Below are 20,282 nucleotides of genomic sequence, written 5' to 3' on the forward strand. Positions count from 1 at the left end.
GGATACCAGAAACAGATTTTGTTTCCCATTAAAAAGATTTTGGACACCTAAGCAACTTATAAAAAAACCAGGTAGGAGAATAAAATCCATTGCAATAAAGTTGTCGGGATTGTTTCCAGCTTCCCAACAAAATATTTATAGTATTTGTCATTCTGGTTCAAATGTATTTTTATGAATTTTTATTATTTTTTAATTTTAAATTTTTTTTTGTGTTTTTATATTATTTTGATTCCTAATCTTTATGAACTACATGTTGATGCATATAATCGATCATGAACACCATGGCAGCTTTATCAAGACCCCAAATTATTGTACTGGGGTTTGGTACAACTGTACAAGTCATGAAGATCGACATTGCAATTTGACCCACCTACCTACATCATACATGGTCCTTAATCTAGTGCACAATGACCCAATAAATAATTGTGTTATTAGCTAATCATCTTGCTTTATTGTTTCTTTATTTGGATTTTGTGTTTATCTTTATCTTCTTGATGTGCTTTAGTTTTTTTTAAAATTAATTGGTAGTGAATAAGCTTCACGGCAATAAAATCAGAACGAAGAAAATTTAATAAAAAGTTAATTAACATTAGTAAGATCTGATAGAGAATATTTGTCTAAAACAATTGGGAATAAGTTGAAAATGACTATACAAATTAGACGGAAGTTGTTTTGTTTCCCGTTATTTTGATAGGATAAACATTTGTTTCCCGTTACTGACAAAATACCAAGTTTTATATATATATATATATATATATATATATATATATATATATATATATATTCTTAAATCATGTATAACGCAGGTTATTAACTAAGGAGCAAATTGTGGGATCCTTTGAGCGAAAGGATGGGGATCCCAATGTTTGATGATCCCTCGACTTCATCATCTTAGGACTTTACACACCACTTTTTCACAATAATTCACATTAATAATTGTCATTACAGGAGATACAATATATTCTAACATTTTTTTGTATCATATAATAATGAATTCAAACGCACATGTAACAACTCCTTGTCCATAGGGAAGGAGGGGAAATTGAAAAAAAAAAAAAAAAATCTTTTTCCAGCTCACAACTACTTGTGATAAGATCAAAAAAGGGTCATTGTAGCTCCACTTTTCTATTGCCTTTTTCCCACCTTCTGTATGGGTACATGCACTGCAGAGATTTGCAATTTTAGTGCTGGTATTATTCAGTGCTAGTTACTCGAGGAACATCATTGCAACCATTATTGCAAAACTTCTAGGGATATTGTAATGGTTTTAGCTTCAATTCTTGTTGGCCTGTTCTTCCCATGATGTCAATCATGATTAGACTATGTTGCGGGAATTTATTTTTGATGAATCTAATAACTCTATTTAGATAATTTGTTTTTGATCGAAAGATAGATTTAATCTTAATGTATTGTGAAAAAATTATAAATAGATATTTTGTATTTATAATTATTCTTTTTAACACATAATTTGTCTTCTATCAATTGATTTTACTTTTTTTTAATTTTATTACTAAAGATTAGGTTGTTGCAAACTATAATAATCATTAATCATAATAGTCCTTAATAATTTAAATAAAATTTGAAAACTCTTTTCTACTCACCCCTGCAAGGCTCGACTAGGCCTTACCCCTCTCCCTTCCTTCTTCTTAAATCTTCTCCTCTCCTGCTCACTCATCCGGTCTCGATTAGGCCTTACCCTTATCCTTTCCTTCTTTCTTCTCCCTTCCTCCTCCTCACTCTCGGTCTTAGTTAGGCAAGCCTACAATTAGGTTGGGCTTAACCCTTCTCCCCTTTTTCTTTGCCAGGAAATTTTTTTATTTTGGTCAACATGAATATTTATACACTTATCTTTAGTTTCATAAGAACTTCTCTCAAAAAAAAAAAGTTGTATATTTTAGATCATTTTCTAATGTATGATCACGAATCTAACTAGAAAACCATTATTAATAATGCTAATTTATATATATATAAAATTCTCAAACCATGTACCAATGACTCCATTTATGCAATCAATGATTGGAATTTTTTTTTTTAATGAAAAATGATTTAGTTAATAATTATCAATACTTTGAAAATCTAGTTTTTGTTGTTCAATGACATACCCATATTTTCAATCTTTCATGAATTTTTACTTAGCATGACTTCATTAGACAGTGAAGTTCATATTCATTAAGCAATTCAAAGGTTATTGCTTTTTCTTTAAAAATATTTTTCATGGGATCATAACTTTTGATTAGCGTGATAATGAGCTCTTCGCACTTGTGAAGAGGTTTTATGTATGATTAGAAAAAATCCTTTGTTTTGAAGTGAACCTATGTCACATGCCCTTGGTTTTAGGGTGAAATGGAAGTCTACAGCTTAAAAGAAGTAACAAAATGTCTTCGTTTTCTATACATCATAGAGTCTTAAATAAGTGTTGTGAATACTTTTATCTTAGTATTAAATGCATAAGATAGTTGGCAAATCACATTGTTCATGGATGGAGACAAGCGTGTTTCATTTCCTACCAATAACTTCTAGTCAACCAATTTATTACTCTAATCAGACGGAAACTAGGTCTCAAAATCAATACAACCATGCTAAAATGGACGGCAAAGATAATCATTCCATGGAGAAATCATTGGAGAACATAACCTAGTTTAGGTCACAAGTGTGAATGCAAATGAGTGGATTTACTTTTGTACAAAGATACAGTTCCACATGGAAGAAAAGCTTTAACAATGCAAGAGTGAGGTCACAATCATCTCTCTTCTTATTGTGGATTTCTTTTTTCAAGGGATCTTTGGCAAATCAGGGCCATAGAAGATAACATACCCTGACAAACGTATCTTCTTCTTTAACCTCCATTGCTACCTTACATAAAGAAAGCTTCAAGCCTGAATAAAAACTTTGCTCAATGTTCCCTTTACACCAAGGTGGTGAGCTGTGCTTCAAGATTTCCTCCAGTCCACACCAACAAGACAATATCCCACAAGATCTGATTCTTGCTCATCAATATGCTGAAATCCATGGCAGTGATATAACCAACAGTATGGAGAAAGGTCGGCGGCGAAATATAATTTCCATGGACAATAATGAGGTTGCTAGAGATAATAATAACAATAGTAAGAAGAAGATGATGCATAGAGATATTGAAAGACAAAGGAGGCAAGAAATGACAACCCTTTATGCATCCCTTCGAGCTTTACTTCCTCTTGAATTTATTAAGGTGAGAAACCTTCAATTTCCTTCTATTCCTTTCTTTGAGAAGTCCTTGCTCTTTTTTAAAAAAAAAAATTCTTGGGGTTCAATAATTAGGCCACTAGGGTTTAATTGTTTGGGATTTCAGGGAAAGCGTTCGATTTCAGATCACATGAACGAGGCAGTGAATTACATAGATTACCTCCAAAAGAAGATCAAAGAAACCAGTGCCAAAAGAGATGAGTTGAAGAAACTATCCAATTTCAGTTCTGTTGCCTCACCAAGTGGATGTTCTAACAAATATACTTCAAGTTCAGTAGCTCTCCAGCCATATCCAGGTGGTATTGAGATTACGTTTGATAGTGATTTAATGGGGAGAGATTTTCCCCTATCAAGAGTATTGCAAGTGTTGCTTGAAGAAGGAATTTCTGTTATCAACTGTGTTTCCACCAAAGTCAATGAAAGATTATTCCACTCTGTCCAAACTGAGGTACAATCCATTGTTATCAATAACTACAACGTTAGGGTTTTATGTTTATGTTCTTGAGTTTTTTTCTAATTCCAAGAACAACTTAGCTTCAGTTATAATGTTTTCTTTGCCACAGGTCAATGATCCTACATCCTTAAATTTATCCGAGCTGTGGCAGAAATTAACCCTACTAGTTTCTTCTACAGGTGATCTATCCAAGTAAAATGTCTTCCTTCTTGGATTGATATCTTGCACTGCAACACTATTCTAAACACTGTTCTCAGATTGGTTTTGTTTTTGAGAACCTTTGATGAAAATGAAGTATTTTGTTAATAATTTCTCTTAAAGGCTATTTGGGTGGCACTCTATGCATGCTTATTTATGTGTTCAATTCAATGGGTGACCATGCTGTTCTTGATCTTTCTCCCATGCAGTACACTGCAAATTTAACATGCATTTGCAGTGAAAGCCTTTTCTATTGCATAAGTTGATGTTTTATTAGGCAAGAAACTTGAAGGATTTCACTTACATATCATTTAAATTTAAAAGTTGATGTTTTAGATTGTGTTAAAGAATCATTTAAATTTAGAAGTTTAAGAAGTTTGGTGAGATATTAAAAATAATTTTATAATACTTTTTAACATATTTCTTCAAGTAAAAATCCTTTGAGTTTAAAATTTGTATATGTTTATGTTATATTGTACTTAATTTTAATTAAATAGAATGAAAATGATGAAATTCAAACTCGTGAATCATGACTATTTGATTAGCAAAACTTTGTAACATGTTAAAGAATCATTTCAGTTTTAAAATTAAAATTATTAAATGAGGCCTTAAAAATAATTTTATAATACTACAATATGTGATTTGTTTTTGGAATCATTACATGTTGATTCCTTTCTTAATTAAATTTGAAGATAGCATTTGTGTCTCTCTTTTTTTTCTTCCTTTTGTGTTCTACGATATGGCCATTTACTCTTTATTACAACAATAATTAAGAGTCTTGCAAGTCCATTTGCACTTATAAATCAAAAGTCTATTCAAGCAAATTTCCAAAGGCTGAAATTGCCTCAATATTCTTGTTTCCAAGAATTCAAACTCCATTGAACTCAACATACATGGCCATGGTTTATATAATTGTTCCCTAAATTTCCCTTAACTTTTCTTGTTTGATCCATATATATAAACTCTGCTTGTTATATATTAATTAGTCAACTATAGTGCTTGTAACTTAACTTTAGTAGCTCTACTTTTGTTATTCTCTCCGTTTCTGCCTCATTAAATTGTTCTTTAACTTGAATTTTTTTTCTTTTGTTGTTGTATGTACTTTGCTTGCATAACAGATATAGCATGCAAGGCTTAACTGCAGCCTTGAAATAGGCATGGTATCTCTATAATTGTAATAACAGTTGTGGTTTAGTTGTAAAGCATAATGACAAATTTGGTGTGCACGCCACCAACCGGCAGCCATCTGAGGTTATGGACAGCGGTTTATATGCTGCATTGACGCCCTTCCGGCCATGTCTCTGAGTTCTTAAATACCCACTTAAAGGGATCTATATCTGTTAGGATGTCAGCTCAAAAAGATCTACACCTGTTAATATATATATATGTGTGTGTGTGTGTGTGTGTGTGTGTGTGTGTCTCCACGTTCTGAATGCAAACCCCAACCCCATTTTGCATTATTGACAAGCATCATTATTAATCCATACACAGGTGTCTTTATGCTCTACATATATGGGGGATAGGTAAATCAAATGGCTTCTGTACATCTTTTAGTAACTGTTTTATATCTGCATGAACCAATATATATCTTGTGATATTATAGTAAGTGCTACTTTATACGGTATGTATTATAGTAATTTTCTTTATCATGTGTGTAGGTTAATTGTGTGTTATAATCTCTACTACGCTGTCCTATATATATAAATAGAAAAAAATTGGTTAATTAATGTGTTTAGTCTCTTATTATTTTCAATTTGATATCAGAGCCATAAAAGACATTAAATCCCCCCCCCCCAATGGATACTCACGTTACTGTCGCCGCTGTTGTTGCAAGCAAAACACTGCCTCCTCCTCCTCCTCCTCATGCAATGTAGATATCACTTTCCTCCTTTGCTCTAAACGATGCATCTTCTCTCTTTATTACTGCCCTTAATATTGCTGGTTCGGACTCCTCCTATAACAATTGTTCCTCTCTCCAACACTCCGCATGTTATCTCCTTAGAAATTCTTAAGAACACCCTTTATTTTTATTGGTGAATGCAGATAAAACTATATCTGATTGGATAAGGTGTTTTCAATTTGTTGATGGTTCTTTGTCGTGTCCCTCTTCCCGCCTGACTGTTACTGAGGGCTCTTTTCTTCAAGTTAATCCATTTTTTCTTCGTTGGAGTGGAACCTCAAGGTGTTAAAAGCCCCATTAGTTTGAGGTGAAACTGTAGTCCCTTAACTATCATGGTGATTAATTTCATGTGCGGTGTTGTGTTTATATATGGGGAGCCCGTGGCACCTTAGGTCTCGTGTTCGACTTTTATCCTTGAATGTCGATTACCTAACCCAATTATTAATAGGATAACTTCATTTCATTTTTTTTTTAATGTTTTCTTCTTGAGTTAATCTATGAACACTAACAATTCCTCCTAAAATTTCTAACACATAATTGATATAACATTTTATTTTTCCTGTTTGATCAAGCATTTATTTTGGTGATTACGTATCACCACTTATTATAAATTGTCGCATCTGTTTATAAACATTTTTACTAGGATTGTTTTTATATAGTAGTCGAGATTTTATTAAAAGAGAACCAGATTACCAATAAGTTTATGGCAATCTAGTTGGTAGGGGAAAAGAATTCTGAAAAAAAAAAGATAGCAAAATAAAAAGCAGGAAAACAAGAGCAAAACTATACACAAGCCAATATTAATTAGACTAGAGTAGAATGTCGGGACCTCTTACCAGATCATTCCACTTATGTTTTCTAGGATTTATTTTGATTCTGCATGAAAACAAATTCTCATCATGTGCCAAGGATTGGGGGGAATTGTCTTGATGTATTTCTAGGATCATAAACAGATTATACGCTTCAGATTAGCTTCTTAGTTATAAATTGTTGCGTGCCTTGATGAAAGTTGAAACAGATCCAAATATGTTTCTATATTTGTAAGCTGAAAATGTTTCCTGTGATCTGAAATTAATGACTTTTTGTAGGCAGTCCATGCTTTCTCTTCTCTTCGCCCCCCCCCCCCCCCTCTCTTTTCTGATGACTTTTCGCTTTTGACATTTACAGAAAATACGACATGTTTTCTCTGTAAACTCAAGTGAAGAAAAAATGAAACATGTATAGACAAGGTGCATGTGTTTTTGAAAAAAAAATGTATTTTCTTGTTCAATCTTATCAAAAACCGATCGTATCATGTCTCAAAAAGGCGTGGCTAGGTGGATTTCCTTTTGTCTTAATTGGATGTGGTTGTCCTTCCAATAATATTTACAGTGCTTCCGGATTTCATCGAAGGCAATATTAGAGAAAGGTCCATACAGACAATGTTTACAACTTCGGATTATAACCACTCAGGCACAATGAAAAGAAAGTATATGTTAGTTCTCATCACATCAAGCAAACCAACCATCGATCGACTGATGTGTAGGAAGTTCCATAATAGTGTTAGCTGGTCTGGTTTTTTCTACTGCTAGAAGAGAACGAGGGCTAACAGAGCAGATGCCTCCAAAGAAGTTAATCGTGTCTGTGTGTGAGTGTTAGTGAAATCTGTAATCTTACTGCTTCATTTGATGGGATCAAAGATATGAGTTTAGACTCGGAATGTGTAAGCTGGCTTGAAAGACTGGTGAGTCTCTGTAGAAATTTCATTAGTTTCCAAATTCTTAATATAATCACCATCTACAAATTATATATATATATTATCAGACAACCATCTCATTCTGAATTATTAAATTGCTTTACTCTGTAAATTGTTTCTTATATGAAATATATTTGGAAAGTTTCTGGGACAACTCTAATTATTAAAGATGTTTACTTCGACTCTTTTTTTTTTTTTTTTTTCTATCAATACCTGAGTGAATTTATTAGATTTCTCCAAATATATTAGATGGATGGATGTATTTTTAAAATTAGTTTTAAAAATAAAATTAATCAGGTTTATAATAATAAATTTTACATATTGCATACCGTCTCTCAACATGTCAGGAGGAGTGGATAAATTTTTTTATTAGACAAATTTATAAAATTTTATACCCATATTTAAGATCTCCCATCCTGACATCCTATCAACTCCCCTTGCCTCCCAGCTTGTATAGCCTTTATCTCTTTGGCCAACTATAAAGGAACCATTTTCCCTTCACACCAAAAGGACAAGCTGTTCTTCCAGATTCCATCCAGTCCCCACCAACGAAATCTACTCCCTCTTAAATATATCAAGGTAAGTAATTACTTGTCTTTCATGTTGCTTTCAAACCTGCTTATTGGACTCAATTCTGTGAAGATTAATGCGGTTTACTTTGTTCACACATATATAACTTCAGGGTTTTTCCTCTGAGGATTTAAGGGAAAACGCTCAATATCATATCACATGCAAGAAGCAGTGAATCGTATAAAAAACCTAGAAAAGAAGATTGGAGGACTTGGTATCAAGAGAGATGAGCTTAAGAACCTGTCCAATTTGAGATTTGTTTGTTCAAATCGCAGAAGCTTAATAACTGTGCACCACATCCATGTTTGATTGGTGTTGAGGCTGTTATCAGTAATGGCTTCGAGGAACAATTTCTTTTCCTGCTTTCAAGAATGATGCAAATGCTACTTAAAGCACTCAGTGTTATTAGCTGTGTTTCGGCCAAAGTAAACCAAAGTGTGCTGATAGTGAATGAAGTAATTAGCTATCTTAAGAAGGACAAGCTCCAAGGTTATTTATTTAAACTTGACTTCCATAAGGCCTTCGACTCAGTATATTGACGAAGTTATGCATTGTATGGGCTTCAGAAACAAATAGAGGGGGGGATTGGATTAGGCAGTGTATCTCCACAGCCAGAGTATCGGTTCTAGTAAATGGTTCTGCCACAACTCAGTTTCCAATGGAGAAAGGTTTGAGACAAGGTGACCCTTTATCTCCTTTTCTGTTCAACATTACAGTAGAGGGCCTTAGTAATTTGATTTGGATTTAGTGGAAGGTATCCATCTAGGGTCCGATAATTTGAGAATCTCCCGTCTTCAGTTCGCTGACGACACAATTATTTTCAGCTCTAAGAGTCTTTCTTCTATTTAGAACATTAAATGGGTGCTGCAATACTATTTAATGGGTACGATAATGCGTTCACTGTCAAATATCTGCCAGGGATTCTAGCATCAGTGTATCAACCGACCAATAACCTTTTCTTTTCATTACATATGGAAGGGCCTTGTTCCTCCAAAGGTGGTGGTTTTTTGCTGGTTGGCTTTGCTTGAAAAACAACTCTAAAGGATCTTTAGCAAGAAAAGGAATTATTGACACAAGTGATGCCATCTGCCCTATCTGTTCCATTGAAGTGGAACATGTTAATCATCTCCTTCTACATTGCAGGAAGCACTGGTGTCAATAATTGAGGCCTGCTCCGTTAGCTTGCCTTGCTTATTTCAGGATTGGGAATTCATGGTACAAGGTGTTTTCCAAAGAAAAGTGCGGTTGATGCTCTGTTCCTCCATATCATGGACCCTATGGCTCATACGAAACGATGCAGTTTTCAACAACACGCAGCTGGGCTGTGAGACTCTGTTCTTTGTAGTTCTGTCTAGATGCTTGTGACCTCTACTCAATCAATTACCGGACTTAAGTTACTAACAAGCTTTTCTTGAAATTCTTTTGGCTTTTTGCTTATATATATATATATAATTGTTGCTGCCATTTTGGTTGTTTGGTGCTTAAAAAAAATATAAAAAAAGGCTACATAATATCTCAACTTCTCCATGGGATATTAAATACAGAATGCTGATGGGATGATAAAGCTTCATTACACCAATAGCTCCTAAAAGCAGTTTGAATAAAACAAAAGTAAAGAAACGAGCTCCTAAAAACATTACATGAACTCGCATCATATCTCCTAATTTGTGCAGAGTATGCGTTCATTATTGCTGTAAGATTAAGTTCCGAAGGTACCCAGTGGTGATTGAATGAGAAAGTGACCATTTTTTATTTATTAGAAATTAAAAGGTGTGGGAACTAATTCCTCAGTGCAGTTGTCCGAGATTACAAGCATCCAGACCTCGTCACTGTTTGAATAGAATAATAAGAGCACTGCATTTGAGAGGGGAGCAAAGATACTTAACAGCTAGGCTAATCTTGATCTTTATAGATAGCCTTGTCCAAAGCCATGGACCAGCCATAAAATATAATATTCATACAAGTCCCAAGATCTCCATTTTGATGCGGTTGGTATAGTGAAAATGTATACCCAAATCTCACAAACCAACTGTAGCAAAAGCAAATACATGTTTTTTTTTTTTCATTTATCTAGTCATTGTGATGTGTGCTATTAGGATCTTTATACGACCTTTCTTTTAGAAGCCAACATTCATGGAAAAAACTTAGAAAAATCATAGCAAACCAGCCTCAAAAAACACATACCATGATGTTTTCTACATATGAACTCGAATAAAGAGAAAATATTTTTTTTTTATACCATATCAAAAAGTTATCTCAATCTAATAGTTTAAATTGTTAGATAAGATCCTAATATATAATTTATATTATTTTTAACATAACTCTTTAATAAAAAATTCTTTAGAAATAAAATTTATATAGGCTCATCCTATCATGTGATATTAATTAGAAGAGAGAAAGAGGATGGTGAGATTTGAATATGTAATTATTTCATTATTGAAATTTTAATATTATATCAAATAATTATTTTAATTTAATAATTTAAGCTATTGAATGGAGCCTGATATATAATTATTATTCTCTAAACAAGTCTAGGGTGAGCTTCTATAAAAGTTCTTTGACTGGAATTTATCATGTGTATGAGAAATAAAACTTTTAATAACATGATTGTTTTTGAAGTATTTTGTTCTCCCTCGTAATCTTGAATCATTGAATTATGAAATCTTACTCTGCCCTTCTTGTGGCAAGCCCTTGCTCTGTTTCCTACCAGGGGCCAGCTTTCTCCTCTCTGTTTTCCGATTACTTCCAAGAGGGAGTCTGTTTTAACAATTAGTTGGTGTGGCTCGAGTTTCATTTTATCAAAATTTAGAAGTTTAAGATTATTTTTATTTAATTATAAACAGTATTTTCATATCAGCCTGCACATTAACAGTCAAATTTTTAATAAATTCCATTCCATGCTCACTTTAAAAAAATACTAACCATCATCTGTGGTCATAATGCTATCCTTCGACATAGTATGAGAAATTTGGTTGGCGAGGAACAAGTTGGTTTTCCAGGAAGAGTCTTCTAATTGGGATCCGGCATCGTTTGAGTTAGTTTTCCAATGTTTTGCTTTATGGTTGAATTAAATTAAAAAAAAAAAATTACACAAAAGCTTGGTTTTGTTCAGACTTGTTTAGAGTTTCAGAAGGCATTCTATTGTGTCTCGAGTATATCTTTTGTTCTAGCTTGCCTCTATTCTTGGCATTAGCATCTTTCAATAATACTCCTCAATTATTATATAAAAAGAAAAAAAGAAGTCCAAGGGCCTATGATTAAATGCCAAACTAAATTTAGAATAACATGTTTTGAAGCATATCGATTTAGAAGATTAATCTAAGGGATATAATATATATAGTGCAAACTAAATTTCAAAACAGAATATTTAGAATTGAATGTCAGATTATCGACAACAAAATTTTGGTTAAAACCATAAGAAATAAATAAATAAAAGCTCCTATTTTTTATTTTTATTTTAACTCAAGCCTGTCATATGGATAAGAAAATTTATAAATGCTTGGGCCCTCCAAGCATAAAAAAGTATTTTACACAAATAGTTCATAAATATATTTTTTAACAAATATTTATGAACTATGTTAAGTAGACAACTTAAAGAAGTACTTTTCACTAAAAACTGCCTCATTTACATGCTAGAATAATTATTGTCTTTCATGAGATTGCTAAATCTGATTAATTATCATCATATATGATGTGTGTCGAACACTAAAAATAGGAAAAAGAAAACATTGCTTGCATCTATTCTGAAAGAAAAATCAAAGAAATTATAATAAAAGCTAAATAGTATTGGAAAATCATTGTGAATTAAAAGACATTTCACTATGGATTATAATAGCAGTTTCACTTTTAATTTCTCATTTTTTTTGTGAGCAGATAAATGTTTATTTGGCTTTCTACCACAAGGATATCCATGATTTTTCAATTTTCAAGTACAAGCAAATAATGTTTTTAGCCTAAAAACTGATATATATATATATATATATAGCTTTGTATTTGGGGATATTTTGATTTTTTTTCATGGGTATTTTGTGTAATTAAGAGGACCATGGAGGCGTTTTAGTATTTTTCACGTTATATTTTTTATTTTTTAGTTAAAAAGCTGTTGGAGCATGTTCCACACGCCCCAACGAATGGGCGGCGCTTGCGCCATTAAGGAGGCGCGTGAAACACTACCTAATGGCCAAATCTGACCAGCTGTCATGTCACTAGATGCGTAGTCGTGCCCTCTTCCATATTGAGAGGCGCATGTATACATATATGGTTGGATTGCTGCCGGTGATTGATTGTTTGTGTTTTTTTTTCTCTCATGACAACTAAAGTGCACAATTATTCTCTCTTTATTTGTTGTTTGCTTGGGTCTAATATAAGTTGCAGACCTAAACACCTTGGGTCTGGCAACCAAGTTTGATGGAAGAACCATGCGCACAGGTCTGGCATAGGTTACTAGACCTAGGCGTCTTAGGTCTAGCAACCCTATTCTATCGTATTAATATCATATTTTTAAAATGTTAGCTTAGTTCTTATGATTTTAATAAATTGGTTATTAAAATTCAATGTGCATGCTAATTCATATCTTATTTTGAATTTTTTTGGTATGGAAATACAATATGAACTTTTTTATATTTTTTAGAGACTTGGCCATAATGCATAAAATATAGAGATTTTTTTTTGTTTTAATATTAAATTTATATATTTACAGTATAAAAACATAAAGATGCATCTTTACAGTATGTTAGACCCAAGCAACTTGGATCTTATCTTTTAAAAAAACCTCATTTGCAACATAAATCCACATAAAAGGATTCAGACAAACATGATAAAAAGTTTAAAAACTACATAAATTCAATAATGAAACTAAACACATATAGTCTAGTATTGTTAAAAAAATATAAAATAATATTTTTATCGGAGAAAAATAATAAATGATCACCCATTAAATAAATATTTTTTTACAATGAGCTTGAGTAAAAAATATAAAAAATTTCAATTTCATAAAAAAAAAAAAAAAGGAGAGAAGATAGAATTTTTATTAAAGAAATAAAAAATTTATAAACATAAAAAATGAACTATTTCAATAAAAAAATATGATTTGCATTTTAAAATTTAAAACGTTAGATTAAATTTTTGTGTTGATTTGTTGTTTATAAATAATTTCTGAATTTGGATTTAAGGATAGTTTAAATATTTTTTTATAAAAAAATATAAAAAAATTAATTAAAATTTTTGTTTAGGACACTTCAATGACAATTTAAATATTTTTTTATAAAAAATAAAAAAAATATTTAAAAAAAAATTAATTAAAATTTTCATTTATGATTCTTTAATGATAGTTTAAATATTTTTTTTATAAAAAATATAAAAAAGTTATAAAAAAATTTAATTAGACATGATCGTCAGACTCAAGATGTTGGGGCTTGTCATAGCTGTCAGATCCAAGAGATCATGATTGTTAAATCTAAGACTCTTAGATCTAACATGGCCACTAGATTTAAATTGCTTGGATCATGCATGACTATCACTACATAATTACCAGATTAAAGTAGCGAACTAAATACAAGTAAATCAATACTATATATAACACATGCATTGCACCGACCATGATCGAGTCTTAGCACCAAAACAAAAGAAATAATCGAGTTCAATGTTTATATTTGTGTTTGGATTCTAATATAACACTCCATTACCTTTCAATAGGCAATCACTGACCAGCCTCGAGTCAATTTCAATCCAACTCACCAAATTGTTTAAAGTCTTGCAAAATTGTGCCGGTACATTCTAGGACTCGTGTCTAAAATCAAAATAATTTGTCATCTTCCATACATAAAGGGAGATCATGTCCACACGAACATAAAGTTGAATAATCATTATTTTCTTTCAAAATTTCCTGGGTCTTTTTTTTAGATAATAGCCAAGATTTTATTAAGATTTTGGCTAAAAAAGAATAGCCTAGGAGACAACAGAAATAAAAAGGAGAAAGAAAAGAAAAGGAATCTGAAACACGAGGGAGAAGGCAATAACCAGACAATTGCCTAGGTCTTTTACTTTTTCCTTTCATTTTTCACTGCAATCGTCATTTATCTTTGCTTGCATAAGCCAAAATGTGAGACCGACATGATGGTCCACCAAAATGTGAATGCTATGGGGTTGCCATTTCTCCAGTGCCAAAGTGAGAGCGCCCCCACAAACCAAGCTTTTGGCCACGTTTTATCTCCATGTAGACCGTAATTAGGATGTTTTTCAGAGGGAAATCTTGTTATATTAGACAATTGATCGAGGACCATTTCTGTCAACAGCCGTATCCATTTCTTTAGTCCATTATTGCTGCAAGATATAGCTTAAAATCCTTGATTAGTTAGTCTTTAATTATCCAATGTTTCCATTCCAACAAGGTGGTGATGAATTTTGGTCCCAAATCTCCTCTAATCCCTACCAAGAAGATATTGATCAAGATCAGCATCTGATCTTGGGCCAAGATTCCCTTCATGGAATCAGTAACCTAACCTACTCATCAGTGGAAGAATTCCCGCAGGCACGTACAATATTAGCAACTTCAAATGCTGATGATGATAGTGGAAATATTAGATGTGATGAGAAGAAGGTTGCTCGAAAGGAAATCGAACGGCAAAGGAGGCAACAAATGTCCACTCTTCATGCCTCACTTCGAAACCTCCTCCCTCTTGATTCAATCAAGGTCATGCAACTGTTTTGCTTTACTTAATTTCTTCCTTCATTATGTAGCATTTAACTTTACTAGCTAGGTTTTCATAATTATGGCAGGAAAAGAATATATAAAAGATTAAAAAAAAAAACAAATATTTGTGATAAATGACTACCCTAATTACCATATTTAAACATAGTCTCAATGGCTACATATTCTTTTTCTTGAGTTTGGTGTTGTTGATCTACACTTGGTCATGCTTTAAGGGTTTTACTTGATATTGGGAAATCTTGCAGGGAAAGCGCTCAATTTCTGATCACATGAGTGAGGCTGTGAAATATATTAAGCATCTAAAGAGTAACATCCAAGATTTAAGTGTCAAGAGAGATAAGCTCAAGAACTTGTCCAGCTCAAGTACTTTTGAGCAAGGAACTGAGATTTCAGACCATAATTTGCTGGACAGTGTTACGGTCCGCCATTATTTGGATGGATTGGAGATTGTTTTAACCAGAGGCCCTGGAGAGGAAGGGATTCTTCTATCAAGAGTGCTAGAAGCAGTGCTTGAAGAGGGATTTGATGTTGTTGGATGTACTTCAACCCATAAAGGTCAAAGGCACTATACCACTATCCAATGTCAGGTATTGCAATTTACAAAGTTCATTTCTTTCCAAGTTTTGTAATTGAATGATGTTTGCTTTAACTTTACTACTACATCCAACAACATTTGGTCCTCCATTGGTGAGTTTCCCTTGCAGGCTAGCAATCTGAATTGCATTGATGCAGATAGGCTGAAAAGGAAGCTAATTGATGTGATCTCATTGTCAAGATATGAGTGATTGACAACATAACATTCTGCATGCCTTGAGATGGCTCGTGTCTTCTCTCTCTTTATTTTTTTCCCTTAATTTTGGCCTCGTATATGAACCCTAGATTTAAATTAGTTGTGCTTATATATGCTAGCTTGCTGCAAATATATGGTCAAACTTTGCAGGTTAACTTCTTTTGATAGGAATTGTGTAACTTTCGTATCAATTTCTTGAACTCTTTGCAAACTATGTCAGTGGAAGGTTTCGGGTTCAATTGGTAAGACCACTAACATAAAGCATCAAAGGCTGATCTTGATGGCAAGCGAACACTCATAAGTGACTGAGCATGAACATAAAGGGCCACAAGTTTATTCTTGAGATATATAACTTTAGATTTGGATCTTCTCACGTTCCTGAAACATGACGGATCATGCTATAAAATCTGCATCTTTGAATATTCAAATCCATAGTGAAGTTTTGAGATCATACATGGATAATTAATAGTTATTAAAATATGTGAAGTCGTTTGAATTGAAGATAAATCAATTTTCAATGGTTGAGATTTTATTAGGAGCACGATCGATCCATTATGTTCTCAATTAGAACATGAGAGGATCTAATGTAAATGTGCAACACTCAATTTGAAAATCATGATAAAGCACACCATTTACATATGATTTGAAATGAAATTATCTTCCTACTTGGTATTGAATAAAATTGCATGTACATTAATGTAGCTATACATAGTTCGCATATGGGAAATGGTTGCATTTGTAGTTTCATGCATGCATGTGTGCACAGCTTTCATTTCTATATACCTTCACTTGTTTTGGTAGAGAGAGAGAGAGAGAGAGAGAGATGTAAGGCGTTTTACTATTATCTAGGAATCACAATATGTTAATATTTACTGGTATAACATAATTGCTAGAAAGTAATATAAACTTCTTTAACTTCACTCAAAAAATTAAGTTTTTGAACCATGTGTTAGAAAATAATATAAATCATATATTAGAACCTTACCTAATAGTTTAAACTATTGAATTGAGATAGTTCTTTGATATGGTATCAAAACTTTAATGACCAAGTGGTCATGAGTTCAAATTTCATCATTTTTATTTATTTGATAAAAAATAAACACAAGTTAATATAAGTTTATGCAAGTTTCAAGTCCAAAAGGTTTTCACTTAAGAGAACCAGTGTGTTAGAGAATAATATAAATTATATCTCGGGACCTCACCTAACAGCTTAAACTATTATGTTGACATGATTTTTTAACAAATTGAGATATTTTTTTGAAAATATTTAATTTACTTAGTTACTTCTCCCATGTATAAGTTCAAAACTTGTTAACTTGTGTTCTTATACAGTTATGACAAATTATAATAAGCATCATGTAACATCTAGTAGTTGACCTTGCTATGGAATGATAGCAAATCCGAACTTACTAAACTTAACTAGATCTCCCATAAAGCATTGTCTCCATAAGTTTTTAAGAGTTTGTTCTTATGAATGATATGCCTTCATATATAGGAGAAGGATTACGTTTATTGTTACAACTTACAACCATACAGACTAATCAAAGCCCTTGAATTATCCTCTTTAAGGATCAGGTTTATTTTTCAGTCTCTGTAGGAATTAAGGAGTCGAATGAGGCTGAACTGCATATTGTAATCAAAGCCCTTGAATTATCCTCTTCAAGAAATGGATTTTTTGGAAGAAATTCATTATTAAGTCTGATTTTGCCTCTGTTGTTAATATCATGACTTATTCATTTCCACCTCTCGTTATGCTGTTCTTTTGGGTTCTGTGTCTTGTTTTCATGTTTTAAGAGAAGCAAATCATATGGTTGACAATCTTGCCAAGCAAGAGGTTAATAGAGTAAATGAGTTTCTTGCTTGGCTCCGATGTTCTTCTTTTTTACTCTGCTTCTTCCAGATAGATATATCTTTGGCTGTTGTGATATTGAGGGTGTCTATGAAGATTAAACATGTTTTGTTAATGCTTCTGTGGGTGGTTTGAGTTATTGCAGAAGATGGGGATCTGGACTTACAAATAATGTTCCAGAAACGATAGATTTAGTTATTTGTGATGGCTTTATTTTAGGATATGGAGCTTTTTTGCCTTAACTTGTAGCAGAATGATCTTCAAGTTTTTTTTCAACTTGATTACAACTATAATATCGAAAACTTTGAAAGCAATTTACTTGAATTCATGAGTCATTTCAGAGGTGTGATTGATCAAACCATAGCAGTTGATTTTCATGGAAAGTTATAGAAGTGTTTCTACAATAGTCAAGGCGTGTTTCAGAGATTTTGATCATGTTTAGCATTTCAATTGTTTCCCTTTTCTGTAGAACAATAACGTAGTAAGAAAGAAAAAAAGTCAATCAAATAATGTCCTATATAACCGACTTTCCTTTAAACATTGTTGTTCTTGTTTTACATTGTTGTCCTTTTAAAGAATCGAAGTAATTCTTATAGAATATACTAAAAGAGTGGCTTAATTGCTGTGGATTTGCACTATAACTTATTATTATTTTTCTAATAATTCATTTTGGTTTTTAAAATTTTATTTTGTGCAATTTGATCCTAATTGAAGATCAATTGCTTATTATTTCTTAATCATTGGTGAAATTAAAAGGTGGACATGAATGAAAACAACATCAAACATGGACAGCGTGCTAAAATTGCATAACAAATACAATTAGGTTTTTGATTCTTCAAAATAATGCAATTTATACAATTTAGATCCCTTTAAATTAAAAAAAAAAAACAATTTTAATATATAACTTCATTTATATTATTTTTCAATTTTTGGTTAGATAGAGGAGAGAGGTTACTTTAAGTTACTGTTCACTCTATTTTCGGCTATAAAAATAGATTTTCTTGGTGCCACGAGTTTCATGAAATGAAAGGAGTTTCATGGTAGTTGTTTGGAGCTAGCTTCAATATTGAATAAAAAGTCAAATCTAAATCTAAGTTGACAAAGTCAAAGCTAACCTGGTTTTTTTTTTTTATCATTTTATAGGTATTTGAAGTTTATGAAATGATTTATGGGTGTTATAAAAGAGTTAATGTAATGTTTAGTCTATTTGTAGATGATTTAAAAAAAAATTACATGACATTCTATATTAATCAAGCTTTGAAAACATTTCAGTTAATTAAATCATCTTAAATTCATTTCATATCCCCACTTGCTTTCATATAATTATATTTGGAAGGAGACAGCGAGTGATGTGTAAAAATATGCTCATATTTTTTACATTCGTTTCCAAAGAGACAAGATGTATATATTCCATTAATTTCATAGTCCAAAGTAATAATAACCCTTCTTGTAAGGAGAAGGTCTTCAAACCAAATGAAATTAGAATATATCCTTGTGATGTGATTGATTTGATTCCCATTATATATGATTAGAGATCAAATTAGAATAAAAATTCAATAATTTGCTTATAAGGAATTTCTCAAAAAGTCAAAGGAAGAGCTAGCAAACAACAAAATGCTTCTACGAATAAAAATTAAAGGTAGATTCAAAGATTCTTTTTTTAAAAAGTAATATAAAATATTGAGAATGAGCTATTCATTATAAAATTTAAAATTCAATATGAAAGAGGATTATAATTATTTTTGTACAATCCAATCAATCAAAATGTGTATACATGCATATATGTAAATTGTATGTTATAGAATATAATATTTTTTTTTTATTATTAAAGTACGTGTCTGAGTCAGTTTGTATGTATCTCGATTAATCTCACATGTCCTGAAAGTTAACGATTATATAAGTCTCGAATGACCCTGAGTTTGTAAAACTCAGACTAGTAATTTTTAGAAAATAAATATAAAACATGACTAGTTAAACTATATCTCTTTAAAAAAAAAAAAAAAAAAAACAATTTTTATACCTTCTTGTTGACGTTTGCAAGTATGATGGGCTCGAGGCCTTGAGATCGGTTTAAGGATTAACATGCAAAGCCTACTAATCATTGATTAATTAGTGGCCTAACTGAGAAATAGTGAACATAATAGGCCAATTCACTTTGCTTTTTTCTTTTTCTTTTCTTTTTTTTTTGGATACAAATGTTGACGGAAAATCAAAATCGAAGACCGAAAAAAACAAAGTATCTAACAACAGCTGAGAAATTCAAAAATAATTTTAGAGCATCTGTAGTTCAAATTGCCTTGATTAGGGGCGGAACCAGGGAGGCAAGCAGGACCCGGTTTCTACAAAACATTTCAAAAAAAATTTATGTAATATTTAAATATAGAATAGTATGATATTTTTATTTTAAATAAATAATTTTTTTAATAATATATTTTATTATATTAATTTTAACCTTCCTTATTAAATATTATCAGCTTTGCCCCTGGCCTTGATACCCAGAATCAAAATGTACATGAATTGTTTTCTTCTTCTTTTGGGTCTAAAAAGTCGAAAACATTGGAGCAACAAGTTTACAATCTCATTTTTTTAATATGTATAATATGTAGAAGTCAGGCCGAAGTTGGTTGATTCCTTCGCATATCCCAGTATTAATATATATAATTATATTTAAGTGGTGTTTGAAAACTTGGTGATTATTTTTTAAAGTATTTTTTATTTTAAAAAATACTAAAATATTAATAAAAAAAATAAAAAAACCATGATTAAACTCGCTTTCAATCACCTTTTATTCTAGTATGAAAGAGTGGAAACAGGCTGATAATAATTAATTGGCTTTTATGATTAATGACCTTTTC

At 31.8% G+C, this 20,282-nt stretch overlaps 2 protein-coding genes across 3 annotated transcripts; both read left to right on the forward strand.

Moving 5' to 3' along the window:
• Window positions 1-2,714: 2,714 nt before the first annotated feature.
• Window positions 2,715-5,279, forward strand: LOC118056379 (transcription factor bHLH118). Of its 2 annotated transcripts, XM_035068564.2 has the most exons (4): window positions 2,715-3,208; window positions 3,329-3,670; window positions 3,786-3,868; window positions 4,993-5,279. In XM_035068564.2, the coding sequence occupies exons 1-4, from the start codon at window positions 2,897-2,899 to the stop codon at window positions 5,027-5,029; spliced, it is 774 nt and encodes a 257-aa protein (XP_034924455.1). In that variant the 5' UTR covers window positions 2,715-2,896; the 3' UTR covers window positions 5,030-5,279. The 2 variants fall into 2 exon arrangements, with proteins under 2 accessions (XP_034924455.1, XP_034924456.1); XM_035068565.2 differs by lacking the exon at window positions 4,993-5,279 and having other exon boundaries at window positions 2,716-3,208; window positions 3,786-3,989.
• Window positions 5,280-14,345: 9,066 nt separating this feature from the next.
• Window positions 14,346-16,522, forward strand: LOC118056380 (transcription factor bHLH118). The gene is made up of 3 exons (XM_035068566.2): window positions 14,346-14,770; window positions 15,034-15,375; window positions 15,493-16,522. Exons 1-3 carry the CDS (start codon window positions 14,450-14,452, stop codon window positions 15,571-15,573), a joined length of 744 nt encoding a protein of 247 aa, XP_034924457.1. The 5' UTR covers window positions 14,346-14,449; the 3' UTR covers window positions 15,574-16,522.
• Window positions 16,523-20,282: the final 3,760 nt, after the last annotated feature.

This window comes from Populus alba, chromosome 15 (assembly GCF_005239225.2).
Source record: "Populus alba chromosome 15, ASM523922v2, whole genome shotgun sequence".
Classification (NCBI taxonomy): Eukaryota; Viridiplantae; Streptophyta; class Magnoliopsida; order Malpighiales; family Salicaceae; genus Populus; species Populus alba.

What these genes read in the sequence shown, in the direction of transcription:
- LOC118056379 (XM_035068564.2), top strand. Translation starts at nt 2,897, where the DNA reads ATGTTCCCTTTACACCAAGGTGGTGAGCTGTGCTTCAAGATTTCCTCC. An exon ending in TCCACTCTGTCCAAACTGAG is followed by an intron (nt 3,671 to 3,785) that starts GTACAATCCATT and finishes TCTTTGCCACAG; the next exon opens with GTCAATGATCCTACATCCTT. An exon ending in TCTACAGGTGATCTATCCAA is followed by an intron (nt 3,869 to 4,992) that starts GTAAAATGTCTT and finishes CTTGCATAACAG; the next exon opens with ATATAGCATGCAAGGCTTAA.
- LOC118056380 (XM_035068566.2), top strand. Translation starts at nt 14,450, where the DNA reads ATGTTTCCATTCCAACAAGGTGGTGATGAATTTTGGTCCCAAATCTCC. An exon ending in TCCCTCTTGATTCAATCAAG is followed by an intron (nt 14,771 to 15,033) that starts GTCATGCAACTG and finishes GAAATCTTGCAG; the next exon opens with GGAAAGCGCTCAATTTCTGA. An exon ending in ATACCACTATCCAATGTCAG is followed by an intron (nt 15,376 to 15,492) that starts GTATTGCAATTT and finishes TTTCCCTTGCAG; the next exon opens with GCTAGCAATCTGAATTGCAT.